Source organism: Astyanax mexicanus, chromosome 9, assembly GCF_023375975.1.
Source record: "Astyanax mexicanus isolate ESR-SI-001 chromosome 9, AstMex3_surface, whole genome shotgun sequence".
In the NCBI taxonomy this organism is placed as follows: Eukaryota; Metazoa; Chordata; class Actinopteri; order Characiformes; family Acestrorhamphidae; genus Astyanax; species Astyanax mexicanus.
The window spans coordinates 44388720-44405649 of NC_064416.1; the positions used below are offsets into that span (position 1 = coordinate 44388720).

General features: G+C 38.9%; 1 protein-coding gene across 1 annotated transcript; it reads left to right on the plus strand.

Moving 5' to 3' along the window:
- Positions 1-4830, plus strand: c9h15orf48 (chromosome 9 C15orf48 homolog). The gene is made up of 5 exons (XM_022687030.2): positions 1-170; positions 561-626; positions 765-853; positions 1026-1086; positions 4355-4830. Exons 2-5 carry the CDS (start codon positions 582-584, stop codon positions 4421-4423), a joined length of 264 nt encoding a protein of 87 aa, XP_022542751.1. The 5' UTR covers positions 1-170; positions 561-581; the 3' UTR covers positions 4424-4830.
- Positions 4831-16930: the final 12100 nt, after the last annotated feature.

Consider the following 16930-nt stretch of genomic DNA (forward strand, 5'->3'; position numbering starts at 1 on the left):
CTCGAGCCTCAGATGATGGTGGTTTCCATGGTGAAGCGGTTCTTCCTCATAGATGTCGATACACTGTGTGTACGTGCCATGCAGCTCGTCCCACCTGCTGTATAAAGCCGGAGGAGGCTGGGATGCTGAGCGTCTTCTTCTGGCAAGCCATCAGACAACTTCACTTTGAGGTAGGAATAATTATTATTGACTTATTACAGCCATAATTATAATATTATAATCAGAATTTTTATTTATTTATTTTATTTTATTCTTAAATATCTTTAAAAATGTATATACTTCTTATATATTTAAGTTTGTATTAATATATAAAATAAAAGTAAATACTGTATTAATACTGAGTAAAAGTTAATTTATACAATTATTCTGTCTAAATAATTATGTAGATTAAAAACTATTAAAATAAATAAATTCTTATAGTTAAGTTTTCATTGTAAGTATTCATGAGGAACTACTCAATATTTCAAATTATTGTTTTAAATGATAGATTATTAAATTTAATTATCCATTGATTATAAAGTAATGAATTAGTTAATTCATTAAATATGTCTCTTTCTTAGGCAACTATATAAGCTGTGAAAATGGTGACAGGAGGTTTTCTGCAAATGCTGAGGAAAAAGAAGGAGGTAAGTAGTCTCTGCTTCAAGTTTTCTTCTTTTCTTTTTTTTACAGTTTTCTTTGAAGTATTTGGAGATTAACAAGTGTGTGTGTGTGTGTGTGTGTGTGTGCGCGTGTGTGTGTTTTGATTGTTTTTTCCCCTCTAGCTCATTCCTCTGATCGGCTTTATGGCTTTTGCCGCCGCTGGAGCCACATCTGCTAGTCTTTACTTCTTATTCACCAAACCTGATGTGATGTAAGCAAATTTAACAGGTTTAACATGTTCTACACTGTTTTCTTTTCCACCTGAAGCTGATGTTTCTCATGTTTCAACTGTAACTAATGTCTGAAAATTATGCGATCATGTTTTTTTATATATATATATTTTTTTTTTTTACTTTTTTTTTGTACTATTATTTGTTTTCTAGTCTAAACAAATCCCAAAATCCAGAGCCTTGGGAAAGAGTTGACCCATCAACCCCACAAAAGGTAATATATTTATATTTATATAATATACAGTACTAGTCAAAATTTGGGACACAATTTTTTATTTTTTTTTATTTGTATTATTCAAAACATTATAGCTTGATATTAAAAGCTTAAAAACTATAAAGGAACACATATATAGTTAGATAGTAGGCGAAAAAAGTTTGAATCTGCTAAGCCCAAAAACTTAACCCAGATGTTAAATGGCACAAGTTGGAGCTCAGAGTGAAGGAAAAGCAGTTACCAAGAGCTCAGCACCTCTAGAACTCTTATAAAACAGCTGAAAAAACAGTAAAAGTTCTACCTCTTAAAGATACTGACAAAAGCAAAAGGTGCTACTTTAAAGAATCTTATATATAAAATATATATTAATTATATTCTTCAACTATATTTCCTCATATTTTTGGAATAATACAAATAAAGAAAAAGAGTGTGACCAAACTTTTGACAGGTACTGTATGTATACGTATGTGCCGTGTCATTCTGAGTCTTGAGATCAGTTAAAATGGTAGAGTGAGAAGCCATATAGAACGTGCAGCAGCAGCAGCAGCAGCCACTGTAGGGAGGAAGTGAGAGAACAGAAGACAATTCTACTTGAGCTCAGAAAGCAGAGGAGGATCACAATAGGAGAGAAAATAACTGATTATATAGAATTATTATTATATATTGTTTATTCTGTAAATAGGTGCCTGTTTACTTTCCAGTGTAGATTATCACTGCAGTTGTGTCATCATTACTTAATGCACAGACAGAAATGAGGCAATACTGAATCAGCTGTAATACTGTATATTCCAGAGGAAGTCATGAAATACTCATAAGGCAGTATTAGTAATGAGATTTTGAGAAGATGGAGACGTAGTGATGACACAATCGTTGAGGTGAGGCAGCACTGAGGCAGGAGAGAGACAGCAGTGAAGTAGCAGTAAGGCAGGGGAGAGGTAGCAGTAAAGTAACATTGAGGCAATGGATAGACAGCAGTGAGGAAGTGGAAAAATAGTAATGAGGTAGCAGTGAGACAGTAGTAATGTAGCACTAAAGCAGTGGAGAGACAGTAATAAGGTAGCACTGAAGCAGTGGAGAGACAGCAACGAGGTAGTGGTGACAGTAATGAGGCAGTGGTGAGACAGTAATGAGGTAGCGGTGAGACAGTGGAGAGACAGCAATGAGGTAGTGGTGAGACAGTAATGAGTTAGCGGTGAGACAGTGGAGAGACAGCAATGAGGTAGTGGTGAGACAGTAATGAGGTAGTGGTGAGACAGTAATAAGGTAGCGGTGAGACAGTGGAAAGACAGCAATGAGGTATTGGTGAGACAGTAATGAGGTAGTGGTGAGACAGTAATGAGGCAGCAATGAGGTAGTGGTGAGACAGTAATGAGGTAGTGGTCAGACAGTAATGAGGTTGCGGTGAGACAGTGGAGAGACAGCAATGAGGTAGTGGTGAGACAGTAATGAGGCAGTAATGAGGTAGGGGTGAGACAGTAATGAGATAGCAATGAGGTAGGGGTGAGACAGTAAAGAGGTAGCACTGAAGCAGTGGTGAGCAAATAACGAGATAACACAAAAGCAACAGTGAGGCAGTGGTGATCAAATAATGAAGTCGCACTGAGGCAGTGGTGGGCCAACAATAAGGTAACACTAAAGAAGCTGTGAGACAGTGGTGATCCAATAATAAAGTAGCACTGAGGCAGCAAAGAGCCAGCGATAAAAAAGCATTTAGGGACTGATGAGACAATTCTGAGCCAATAATAGGGTAGCACTGATGCAGTGATGAGGCAACAGTTGGGTAGGAGTTGAGGCAGTGGTGAGTCAAATGTGAGAAATCACTGAAGCAGTAGTGGAGAAGCAGCAATGAGGTAGCAGTGAGGCAGAGGAGAGACAGCAGTGAGGCAGTGGAGAAGCAGCAATGAGGTAGCAGTAAGGCAGTGGAAAGACAGCAATGAGGTAGCAGAGAGACAGTAATAAGAAATCACTGAGGCAGTGGAGAGACAGCAATGAGAAAGCACTGAGGCAGTAGAGACAGCAATGAGAAAGCACTAAGGCAGTGGAGAGATAGCAATGAAGTAGTGGAGAGACAGCAATGAGAAAGCACTGAGGCAGTGAGGAGAAAGCAATAAGGTAGCAAAGAGGCAGAGGGGAGACAGCAATTAGGTAGCAAAGAGACAGTGGAAAGACAGCAGTGAGATCAAAGTGAAGCAGTGAGGAGACAGCTATGGGAAAGCACTGAGGCAATAGAGAGACAGCAATGAGGTAGCAGTGAGGCAGGTGAGAGACAGGAGTGAAGGAACACTGAGGCAGTGGTGAGTCAACTGTGATGTAGCAGTTATGCAGTGGAGAGATAGCAATGAGGTAACACTAGAGCAGCAGTAAGGTAGTGGTGATCCAATAATAATGTAGCACTGAGGCAGTAATGATCCAATAATAAAGTAGCACTGAGGCAGTGGTGAGTCAACAATGATGTAACACTAAAGCAGCAGTGATGCAGTGATGATCCAAAAATAAATTAGCACTGAGGCAGTGATGATCCAATAATAAATTAGCACTGAGGCAGTGGTGAGTCAACAATGAGGTAACACTAAAGCAACAGTGAGGCAGTGATGATCCAATAATAAAGTAGCACTGAGGCAGTAATGATTCAATAATAAAGTAGCACTGAGGCAGTGATGATCCAATAATAAAGTAGCACTGAGGCAGTGGTGAGTCAACAATGATGTAACACTAAAGCAGCAGTGAGGCAGTGATGATCCAATAATAAAGCAGCACTGAGGCAGTGGTGAGTCAACAATGAGGTAACACTAAAGCAACAGTGAGGCAGTGGTGATCCAAAAATAAATTAGCACTGAGGCAGTGATGATCCAATAATAAAGTAGCACTGAGGCAGTGGTGAGTCAACACTAGAATAGCAGTGAGGCAGCGGTGATCCAATAATTAGCACTGAGGCAGCAAAGTGGTGAATCAAAAGTGAAAATTACTACAGCAGAGGTAGCAGTGGGGCAGAGATGAGGCAGTCGTCGATCAAAAATAAAGTTGCAGTAGGGCAGTGGAGAGACAGCGATGAAGAAGTCGTGAGGCAGCGGAGAAATAGCAATAAAACAGTGGTGAGACAACAAGAAGGTAACAGTGAGGCAGTAGTGAGCCAGCAATGAGGAAGCAGTGAAGTACAGATGAGGCGCTGGTGATCCAGTGAGGCAGCTGTGAGACAGTAGTGATCCTCCACCCCCAATCCATAGCTCTCTAATCCTCTCTCTCTCTCTCTCTCTCTCTCTCTCTTTAGCTCATCACTATAAATCAGCAGTGGAAGCCAGTGGAGGAGCTCCAGCTCGTGAAGAGTCTGACCAAGTAATCGCATCGCCTCCATCCTGAGACCTCCATCCATCCCTTCATCCCTCCATCCCTCTCTCTCCCCCGCTCGCCCTCTGCTCACCAGTCTCGCGGAATCTTTTCCGCACAGACTCGCGCTCATAGGCTCAGTGTGCGGAAACGCTTCTGCTGTATTGGTGAGATCTCATCGCATGGGCGGTGCGTAGAGCACATGCGCTCACTCGGGGAAGGGGAGTGGAGTGGGAGTGGGTGGTCGATTGATATATTTGCGTATATATGTGATTTGCATATAGCTGATTTGCATAACATGCAGCGTTTTACTGCACTGTGCTGAATTGTAATGCATTACTGTAAAGTAATTAACTGTTATGAAATAACATATATAAATGTACATATTGATACTGAATAAATATATGTGTTTATCAAAAAGACCCATTCTTTTTTTTTTATTTATCAGTAATTAAAATTCTGTCCACACCCATGTTATCTCTACATTCCGTCTGCAGCAGGGCAGTACATTAGTGATGTACAAATATCGTTCATCATTAATCTGTTTTGGTGGTGGCCGCTTCCCTCCAGCTCTGCTCCTGCTGAGTCACTGGGCTTTTAACGTAATTGCGGTTGGAACCGCCCTCCAGCAGCAGCTACTCAAACATCACGTTTATTATGGTGGTAAAAAAAAGAGCCTCTAGGCAAACGAAGCGACAAAACGCGTGACTCCAGCGTGATCACTGGCTTCAAAAACACACACCACACCTCACTGCTGCCTTCTTTTTTTACGCAGCAAACAAGACCCAAAAATACATATAGAAAAACATTTTTTCTTTACATCAATACCTAGTGCTACAGAGTTTCACCATGTTGTTTCCACCGTACAAAAAATAAAAAAGATCCAAATAGTAAGTGGCTACAAGTTTAAAAGTTTGTGGTTTAATATCCATTACGTATAGGGAGTAAAAAATTCATCTTAATTTATTTGTGATCAGAGACCTTATTAAAAAGCCATTTAACCTTAAATTATATATTTTCTATTAATATCTAAAATGTGTTCCTTTGAAGTAATAAAAAATATCAGACCTCCTTTAACTTTTTATAAACATTTCTTAACCTTAAAAACCTTTTATTGTGGCAATATCTGCCTCTGTAGCGCCCTCTGTGTTTCAGCTGTGCTATAGGCGTGGATGATGTGTCCGTGTATTTTGGTATCAATGTATTTTTGCCAGTCAGCTCTCCCTCCTGCCCCACCCCTAAACCCATACATCACCCAGTGCCCCTCGCAAACTACTCCTCCCATTTTTTTTTTTTTTACATTTTTCAAATTTGAGCTGAGGGTCGAGTCAGCTAAAATCAGAGGGTTTAGTCTCCCTTTAATAAGTTTACAAAGCCAGTGGTTGCTGTATGAATAATCTCTAAGTCCCTCCCTTTAAAGAAAAAAAGAGCCAATCAGCTTGCTGCTTGTGCTGACAACGGAGAAGCTCTCTTTGCTGTGGAGATCTGCGCAGGTGCAGTAGCCATAACAAGGTGAAAACAAAAAATCACATTGTATGTGCATTTTGAGCCAAATGATACACAACTGTTACTTAGGACTTTATTAAATTTTATCAGTGATGTGAAATATTTTGTTCAAATGGTAATTAAACCTTCAATTAAACATTTAGAGTGTTATGGTCTTTCCCCATTTAAACAGATAGGAGGCTTGTCTTGCATTAGGAGATATAAGCATCCAGCCATGTTGCCAAGATGGCCACCGAGTGAATTGACTTGTTAATGAGTCCATCATAAGGAGAACACTGAACAAACAAAGTGGTTTTTCCCTATGAGAAAAATGAATAGGGTTTTAAAAAACCCACCTCTGTCACATTCTGTGGTAAATAAATCTGTTCAGAACCCTGTACGATTTATTCTGTGTACATTTTACTCCTGAACATCACTGGATCCTCTGAATTATGAGATTGTTTAAGAGTCGTAATGAGAAAAATGCTAACTTTAAGCTAATGCTACAGCCAGAGAACTCCAGCTGTAACTATACAGCGTATTAAACACAGCTGATCCAACTAATGAACTAACTGCGCTAACTGAGGAGAGCTGAGAGTCTCACAGCATAAAATCACTAAAACAGGTCAGTGATACTCCAGAACCATCTGTAACACGTTTTAACATTTACCCTCTTTATTATGCAGTGAAATAAATGGGTGTTTCTGGTTGGTTGTCGCCTCAGTGAGGGCAGGTAGTTAGTTGATTAGTTGATTAGTTAGTTGTTAGTTGATGATTTGGGTCAGGTGTTGTAATTAGTATAAACTAATGACCGTAATTAAATACTAAACCTGCAGGAAAGAGCTGATCCTGACCTGAGAACCACTCTCTCTTATTATCTGCCTTTTACAGCTCTAACACAGACTACACTGCTCAACACTACACTGCTCAACATCACACTGCTCAACCTCACACTGCTCAACATCACACTGCTCAACATCACTCTGCTCAACATCACTCTGCTCAACCTCACACTGCTCAACATCACACTGCTCAACATCACACTGCTCAACCTCACACTGCTCAACATCACACTGCTCAAAATCACACTGCTCAACATCACACTGCTCAACATCACACTGCTCAACATCACACTGCTCAAAATCACTCTGCTCAACATCACTCTGCTCGACCTCACACTGCTCGACCTCACACTGCTCAACATCACACTGCTCAACATCACACTGCTCAACATCACACTGCTCAACATCACACTGCTCAACCTCACACTGCTCAACATCACACTGCTCAAAATCACACTGCTCAAAATCACTCTGCTCAACATCACTCTGCTCAACCTCACACTGCTCAACCTCACACTGCTCAACATCACACTGCTCAACATCACACTGCTCAACATCACACTGCTCAACACTACACTGCTCAACATCACACTGCTCAACATCACACTGCTCAACATCACACTGCTCAACCTCACACTGCTCAACACTACACTGCTCAACATCACACTGCTCAACATCACACTGCTCAACATCACACTGCTCAACATCACACTGCTCAACATCACACTGCTCAACCTCACACTGCTCAACACTACACTGCTCAACATCACACTGCTCAACATCACACTGCTCAACATCACACTGCTCAACATCACTCTGCTCAACATCACACTGCTCAACATCACACTGCTCAACATCACTCTGCTCAACATCACACTGCTCAACATCACACTGCTCAACATCACTCTGCTCAACATCACACTGCTCAACATCACACTGCTCAACATCACACTGCTCAACATCACACTGCTCAAAATCACACCGCTCAACATCACACTGCTCAACCTCACACTGCTCAAAATCACACTGCTCAACATCACACTGCTCAAAATCACACTGCTCATCATTACTGAAAGAGTTTTCACCTGTTTAAATGCTTTAATGATTCTCTGTGAAGAAGCATAATAATCCAAAATGTGATCTGACTGGAGTTCGCTGGTGTTATGCAGAATCCAGTCCGGGGTCATTTCCAGCCGCTGTGCTGTGACGTCAGTTAAGCATTAGCTTAAAGTTACCATTTTTCTGATTACTCCCCTTAAACGATCTCATAATTCAGAGGATTCAGTGATATTAAGGAGTAAAATGTACACAGAATAAAACGTACAGGGTTCTGAACATATTTATTTACCACAGAATGTGACAGAGGCCAGTTTTTAAAAATTCAAATCCCGTATTGACTTGAACCGCTTAGACACGGAACCCCAAAGGAACCACAAATATGGGCATAAACAACATGGCGCTGACTACTAAATGACGACACAACTTCAGTGGTCTATGGTGTGCATGGCAGAGTTGCAAGGAGAAATGCTATGAGACCAAAAACTAACTTTTTGGTTGAAATGGAAACTGTTATGTATGGAGAAAGGAAAACACTGCAGTCCAGCATAAGAACCTTGTCCCATCTGTAAAACATGGTGGTGATAGTTTCATGGTTTGGGTCTGTTTTGCTGTGACCAGGCCAGGGTGGCTTGCCATTATTGATGGAACCATGAATTCTGAAACTTTGGAGTATCACTGTAGCACCAGTCTGTCAGAATGACTGTAATAAAGTCTGTCACAATCGCTGTGTGGATAAAAAAACATTATCTAGCAATCATACATTAAGCAGTAGACTTGCCTTGCCTATAATGATTTTGGTGTGACTCCTGTAGTGTGGCGAAACCCTAATTATCTGATGTCATCCGGTAAATCTGTTAACCATTAATCATTTACCTGAATGCAGAACCTGATTAAATGAAAAAACTAGATAAACGTGGAGCCAAACAGCCCAAAACGAGATCTGAACAAATCACAGAACTAAACTGAACAGAGGAACATGCTGGTGAAGAGCTGATCTGCTCTGAAAATTCAGCCAAATGTTAAGTTTAGTACAGAACTGAGGTCAGTTATCCTCTCTGGGACTCGAGGCTACAGAAGACTGTTAGCACGAGCTTAGCAACTATTTCTCTCCAAAATCATGGAATGTCAAGTGTCTGTCAGACATTTTAGATCATATGTATATTATGAACATGGAGCATTATATAGAGTTGTGCTGGAAAGTTTCTCATGTTTCTACATACATTTCTACATAGATTTCTACATTCTGTCACAATAATTGCAATATCGATTAATCAAACAATAAATGAGCATGACCTCAATCATTTTTGATAATAGTGATATCGTCTATTGTGTTTATTTGTATGTTTGTTCACATACTGTATATAACAGTGAACAGTATTTTAGCCAGTCATGTTTCAACAACATATCATACACAGTGTGCACTAAAGGAGGTAAATAATTAGGTAAATAATTCCCAAACTAATTATAATAAATTATTAAAAAAAATTGTTGCTGTCTTTAAAAAAAGTATATATTTTTTTACACTATTCTGTTATTATTATGTCAGTGGCATTTAATAGTCAGGTGTTTTTTTTTTATTAGTGGGATGACAATCAGTTGTGTGTCAGGAAATACCCAGGCAGGGAGACGAGGAGGCGGACACAAGTGCAGGTAGGGACGAAACGAATAATTGAATAAATATATATATATCAATAACAAAGATAAACAAATAACAAAGAACACGTAATAATAAAGTAAACCAAAACAAACGAGAGGAACTAGTGAACATAAACTAAACAAATAAGAAGTACTAAATATATATATATAAACAGGGAGTAAATAAACAAAGAAACAAACAAAGCTAAGAACATAAACAAGGAATAAACAAGAAACTAGAAACTACCAAAAATAACCAAGAAATAACCAAAACTAAACAGGGCAGGGATATATATACAAGGGCATAAACTAATAAACACAAAGCAGGGGTATCTACAAGGAGCCAAGGAAGACGGAAATAAACAAGAAACTAGAAACATGAACAAGTGATAAACATAGAAACTACGACGTGAAGAACAGAGGCTATGAAACACTGAGAAACTATAAAACACAGAGAGAGACGAAACAACAGTGGAAGGTGCAAAGACCGACGGAGACAAAGTGGCAGAGGAGGGCTATTTAAAGAAACAGGAAACACACTATGATTAGAAACACCTGGGGAAGGGGCGGAGCTACAAATGAGACACAGGTGGAAAAGTACTGAGACGGGAGACACAGGGGAGCACAGGTCACGTGGGGAAGACACACAGAGACACGAGACGAGGCCAAGACGTGACATTGTGAGTGGACACCCTGGTGACAAATATATATACTTTATTGCACTTAAAAACATATTGAGAAATGTCTACATATTCTGTAAATAACAGATTTTTGTACTTACTTAAAATATATTACATTAATATTACGCTTTTATAAAATGTTTGAAAGTTTAATCATACGTTTTAAAAAGTACAATATAGTGTATTTAAGAAAATAGTACACTTTTAGTTTAATGTAATTCAATGTACTTTTAAAATACTTATTTCCAAATATACTTTTGTACATTTTTAGTAAAGTGTGTTAAAAACAACTGTTACAGTAGTTCAGTTAAAGTAAAATATATAATGTAAGTTTTTTGAAAGTAAATTAAATTTCTACTTATAATAAAAAAGTAAAGTAAATTTATAACATGCTAAAAATTGTACTACAGTATATTAAAATATATTTTTATACTCAACCAAGTATACTAGAAGTGTGCTACTTACAAAAGACAGGAACAAGAAGCATATTTGTACTCTGATGTAAATATATTTTACATTAATTCTTAGTACTGGTGTATAATAAATAGTGATACAGTTGTAATACTCATTAAATGTTAGCATATTTAAAATATGGGGTTACATACATGAAGTATTATGTTTAAATGTTACTTAAGTATATTTAAATGAAACTAGTTCCATTTAATACAGTTAAGTACACTTAGCACAATTTATCGAAGAATATTGTACTATTTTTATACAATTAAAGTATAATAAATACAAAAAAAGTTGTTCTATTTAAGAACTCTTTACATATACTGATTAATAATAATGTGACTACAAGTACACTTTAGTGCAGTATAGTATAATAATGATTAGTGTACTTTAATCTACTTCTTATTTAAAGAATAAGGATCTATCAAAGTTTGCTCTTCACAACATGTTTGTGGAAGTGCATCATGGCACCGCAGAAAATGAGTTGTTGATGCACATCAGACTGGAAAAGTTTACAAAATCATCTCTAATTGTAGAAATGGAGAAAATTCAAGGCCATTTTTGCCCTTTAGAGGTGGTCGACGAACAAAGATCACGCCAATAGTAAGGTGTGTAATAGAGAAAGGTCACAAAGCAACTTCAAAGCAACTGAAGGCCTCTCTCACATGTAAATGTTGAGAGTCCACCATCAGGAGGACAGGAGTACAGCCCCACCCTGTCATCAGTTATTTGTAACCCCACCCCACCCCCTCTTGATTGATCCTCAGGTGTTTCCAGTTTTCTGTTTCCAGTTTCATTGTGTATATTATCCCCTTTGTTTCAACTCTTCCTTGTCTAGTTTTCTGTGTAGCTTTTGTTTATTATGTTTTATTTTTCATTTATCTTGTTTATTAAATAATATTAAATATATTCTGCATTTACATCCATCCCTCTTATCTCTCACACCATTACTCTCCAAAAAGAACATTTCTGCTTGTTTGCAGTTTGCTGAAGATCACATGGACAAGCCAGAAGGTTATTGGAAGAACAAAAATAAAACTTTTGGGTTTGAATGGAAACTGTTATGTTTGGAGAAAGGAAAACACTGCATTCCAGCATAAGAACCTTGTTCTATCTGTGAAACATGGTGGTGGTAGTATCATGGTATGGGCCTGTTTTGCTGCAACTGGGCCAGGACGGCTTGCCATAATTGATGTAACCATGAATTCTGAAACTTTCAAGCACCACTGTAGCACCAGTCTGTCAGAATGATTAAGTAAATCGTGCAGTTTGCACACGTTAGATTGCCCCCTAGGTTACGATACTGTATTACAGTCTGTCAGAATGGCTGTGTGGATCATGAGGTCATTATAAATCATCATGTAGCGTTCTTACATTAAGCAGTTTAAGCCATGTTGCCCTCTATACTCTCTCTATAGTGCAGCTGAGTGGAATACACTGGGGGGGCGGGGAAGAAGGGGAGGGGTCTGTGATTATACCAGTGCTAGGGTCACAGAACATTGACACACAGGCTGGAAATGGAAAGCAGTGTGCCTGCTGTCATGTGACACAGTTTACTGTGTGTGTGTGTGTGTGTGTGTGTATGTGTGTTTATGTATGTTTGTGTGTGTCTCTCTGCATCATCAGCTATAATCTGCAGTCTAGTATCACATTAATCATCTGATTAATCTGATTGATTCTATACTGATCCAGAGAGATTCAGAAATGTGGTATTGGGAAGGAGGGTCTTCAGCTGTGTGTGTTTTTATTTGTGTGTGTGTGTCTGTGTGTGTGGAAGGAAGGGGTGGGGACTGTACATATCCGTGGCCGTGTTTCAAGGTCAAATGTAATTCTCTCAGATACAGGCCTGGTATGATGGCTGGAGGCAAAGGATGTTTTTCTGTGGCTGCAGGATGTAAGACATAAAGCTTTGGTGCTATGTTACCATAGCAACCATAAGGAATTAGAGCACAGATTTTCCATTCATGGCCTCCAATCACCTTGGGATGGTCCCGCATGCTCACACACGATTCCCGCGGTCATCACTGCCTTCAACTATCTGATTTTACAGTGGCCAAAAAAACAACAACAAAAAACGCTTATTAACTAATTTAACATTGGATATTTAAACATAATTGTATTAATCAAAACTGTAAATTATTTACACACACCTCTCTGATGAAGATTAACAGGTTTCTGAACAGGTGGGCGTGTCCTGATTGATTTCCTGAGTATCTATTGGTCAGTTTCACACAAAACTCTACAAACAGAATCCACCGATTACTGATGAAAGACAGATGACAGACCCATGATACCACTATTCAGATCCATCGAGAGGCAAGTGTGTGAGTGTCTCAACTATTGGTAGGCTGAGACTAGAGCCTTTTAGATGAATTTACTTTAAAAAATGTACATGTTACGGTTTCTAAATTAATCCCATGCGTGGACACATTAACACTGACAGCACAATTACCGACAATGTTTACCGACGTGTGTTTCAGAACTTTTGAATCGGACAATTCTTGGCGCCTGACACTCTGGCTGAAACTCCACCCTCTTTGACTAGGTCTGCCTAACAACAGAGCGATCTATATTCTGATTGGCTCAACAAGAGTACATTATAATATACAGCCGATGGATTGGCAAGCGTGAGAAATACCATGTGTGGCCAAAGCGTGAGACTTGAGAACACTGATCCAGATTATGAAAAGAACTTCTCAACTAATAAAAGAAAAACAGTGTAAAGAAGAACTCTGGTGTGAAATTGACTTTAAGTGTAGTAAAACATGATAAAAAGTACTAATCTTTGTTGAATAGCCCACTTCTGCTCTCCCATAGCTTTTTGATAGGGTGACCAAACGTCCGTATTTCCCGGGACATGTCCGTATTTCACTAGGGCACCCCCCCCCCCCCCTTTTGCCCTGATAAAGCTCTTAAATTATAATTCCTAAAAATTCCACATTTTAAATGTCAGAGCTCTCCGGATCCTACCAAGGAGGTGTGGAGCTACTTTGAGCCTGGACTTTGAGCCGGGGCAAATTGGCCATTGTAAAGAGTGCTGGGCAAAAAGCACAAAATTAGTGGATCTTAGGAAGCTCTAGGACAATGGAGGTGAGCTATTCAACAAAAGTAAGTGCTTTTTAAATCATATTTTACTACACCCAAAGTCCATTTTACACCGGAGTTCTTCTTTAATAAATGAAGCTCAGTCAATCTGATAAATTCAGAAAACATTATGATGAAACTGGCTCTCATCAGGGCCGCACATCAGGACAAACCCAACTAAAAATGTTTTATAGGAACCAAAGAGAGCCATCAGGTGAGTCTAAACCTTTAACTGATGTGTGTTACATGCCAGTCCAGCATCTATTAAAAGCAGTTAAGAAGCTGTGTGTGTGTGTGTGTGTGTGTGGATTCTTTGCATGCTTTGTTGACCAGTTGCTATGACCTTTACCATCAGCTCTCTGTCTGGATGTCCAGCTCTTTTGTTGTGAGAGCAGAATTTCATCAGTCAAATGAATAAGAGTGACACAGTAACATTACACCCGCCCTGTGTGTGTGTGTGTGTGTGTACGTGACACACATCCATTGCCGCCTACATGTAAGTCATGTGATGGGTGATGTGGGGTGTGTGCATTTGTTCCAGTTATCATTATCCCTCCCCACCACAAACAAACCTGAAACAGAAACCACCGCACTCCTCCACTAAACACACTGTTTATGTGTGTGTGTGTGTGTGTGTGTGTGTGTGTATGTGTGTGTGTGTGTGCGTGCATGTATAAAATCACCTCACACACACATACTTACTGACTGACAGACATGCATCTGCTGTGATGAGGCCCTGTAGTAGTGGGGCAGTAAATGAGGGCAGGTATTTTTGGAGAATCTGTCAATGCTAATGCTGTGTGTGTGTGTGTGTGTGTGTGTGTGTGTGTTTCTCTTCTGAACTTGGGGGGCTGGGTCGCTGACCTTGAGCCTGACCTTCACACTGACTGTCCAAAATCATAGAAAATACCATCAAGCTAACTAAATCATAACAAATCCTAAAAGAGCCAATCACATGCTAACTAATGACAGGTTAACCAATCATGAGCAAGCAGTCAGAGCCTAACAATTTATAAAGTAACCAATCACTGTTATAGGATAATAGACCTGTCATAATAACCTTTTTTTGGATGATATATTGTCCTTGGAATAACTGAGATAAACAATAATATAGTGATTTTAGGACCATTTTATGCCACTGTTATAATGGTTATACAATAGCATAAAAATGCATTACATATCACTTTTAAAAAGTAATGAACTGCATCCAAATACTTGGATGTTGACCAAAAAAAAAAAACATTGTTTTAAAACTAAATTAATATATCTGCCTATTCACCTTAATGTATGTTCTTGCTAAAAAAACACCAAGGAATACTAAGGTCAGCAAAATTTATTTAGGTTATGTTCATACATTGTACGATAAGTCGATAATGATTATTGTGACAGCCGTGTAAGATGGTAACCAATCACCAATCAGATGCTAACTAGTGATCAGGTAACCAATCAATCACACCTTAAACAATCACGCTGTAACCAATCACGAGCAAACAGTCAGAGCCTACCAAGTTACAAGGTAACTAATCACAGACTAACCGGTTATTGAACAATCGCATGCTAACCAATCACAGTTATAGCATTGCAGTTATAGTATAACAACACATGCAAACTTTTTACTCTCATTTTTTTGAGTGCCGGCACCTAAAGGGCTAACTATAGCTATGGTAACCAATCAATCATGCTAAGCTATCATAGGTTAACCAATCATGAACAAAGCAGTCAGATGTTATACACTCTTGGTGTAACCAGTTAGAGGATGACCAGCCATCAGGTAACCAATCACATGCTAACAATTCACAGGTTAACCAATCATGGTAGGTAGGCAGGCAGAGGCTACCAAGTAATAGGGTAACCAGATATAGGACAATTACTTCCTAACCAATCACAGGATAACCAGATATAGGACAATCACTTGCTAACCAATCAGAGGCTAACCAGATATAGGACAATCACTTGCTAACCAATCACAGGCTAACTATTTATAGGACAATCACTTGCTAACCAATCACGGGCTAACCAGTTATAAGACAATCATATGCTAACCAATCACAGGCTAACCAGTTATAGAACAACCACAGGCTAACCAGTTAAAGAACAAGCACTTGCTGACCAATCACAGGATAACCAGTTAAAGGACAATCATATGCTAACCAATCACATTTTAACCAGTTAATAGACAATTGCTTTCTAACTAACCACAGGCTAACCAGTTATTGGACCATTACATTCTAACCAATCACAGGCTAACCAGTTATTGGACCATTACATTCTAACCAATCACAGGCTAACCAGTTATAGGATAATCACTTGCTAACCAATCACAGGTTAAACAGTTATAGGACAATTACTTCCTTACGAATCACAGGTTACTGTGATTCATCACAACTTAAATAGTTATAGGACAATCACTTGCTAACCAATCACAGGCTTGCACTTTATTTGGGCCCTAAATTGGGCTAACTACAGCTATGGTAACTACTGAGAATAGATCGGTCACCTATCATAGGTTAACCAATCATGAGCAAAGCAGTCAGATGTTATACACTCACTAACCACTCACAGTGTATCCATTTATTGGATAGCCAAATTCAGGCAAACTAATCAAAATATGACAATTATAGGTTAACAGCCATTGGCTGAGCAGTCACAGGCTAAATAGTCACAATACAATGATAATAGGTTAACCAGTCAGAGGATAAAATAATCACAGGCTGAATAGTCAATCACATCCCTTTCTTCCTCACTGCTCTTATGAGGAAGTGCAGGTGGATTGAGCAATAAAGGTGTTTGTGTGAGTCACCAGGGGGGCGTGTTTATGGTGGAAAATGCAGAATCATCACAGAGTAGTATTTTTCATTCCTTTCCTGCTCTGCAGCTTCATAACTAAACTATTCAGTACAGTACACTCCCTGTTCTGTCTGCTCTGTTGGGATTCAGTCACGGTAAAGGCCCTGGGGGACAGATACCTTTACCTTTGTCTTGTTTAATTAAACTGTATATATATATATATATATATATATATATATATATATATACAGTGGCGTAAAAAAAGTATTTGTCTGACAACATGAAGCAGGATAAAGAAAACACATTATGATCATTGATTATTATCTGAAGAAATTCAAAAACAGATGAGAAAACACTCATTGATTATCTATCAGTCTCTCTATCAGGATTTGGGACGACAGTAAGAGCTATTATTCACAAACGGAGAAAACATGAAACACTGGTAAAGCTTGCCTTGAGTGACCGGCTGACCAAAATTATTCTAAAACGGCATGG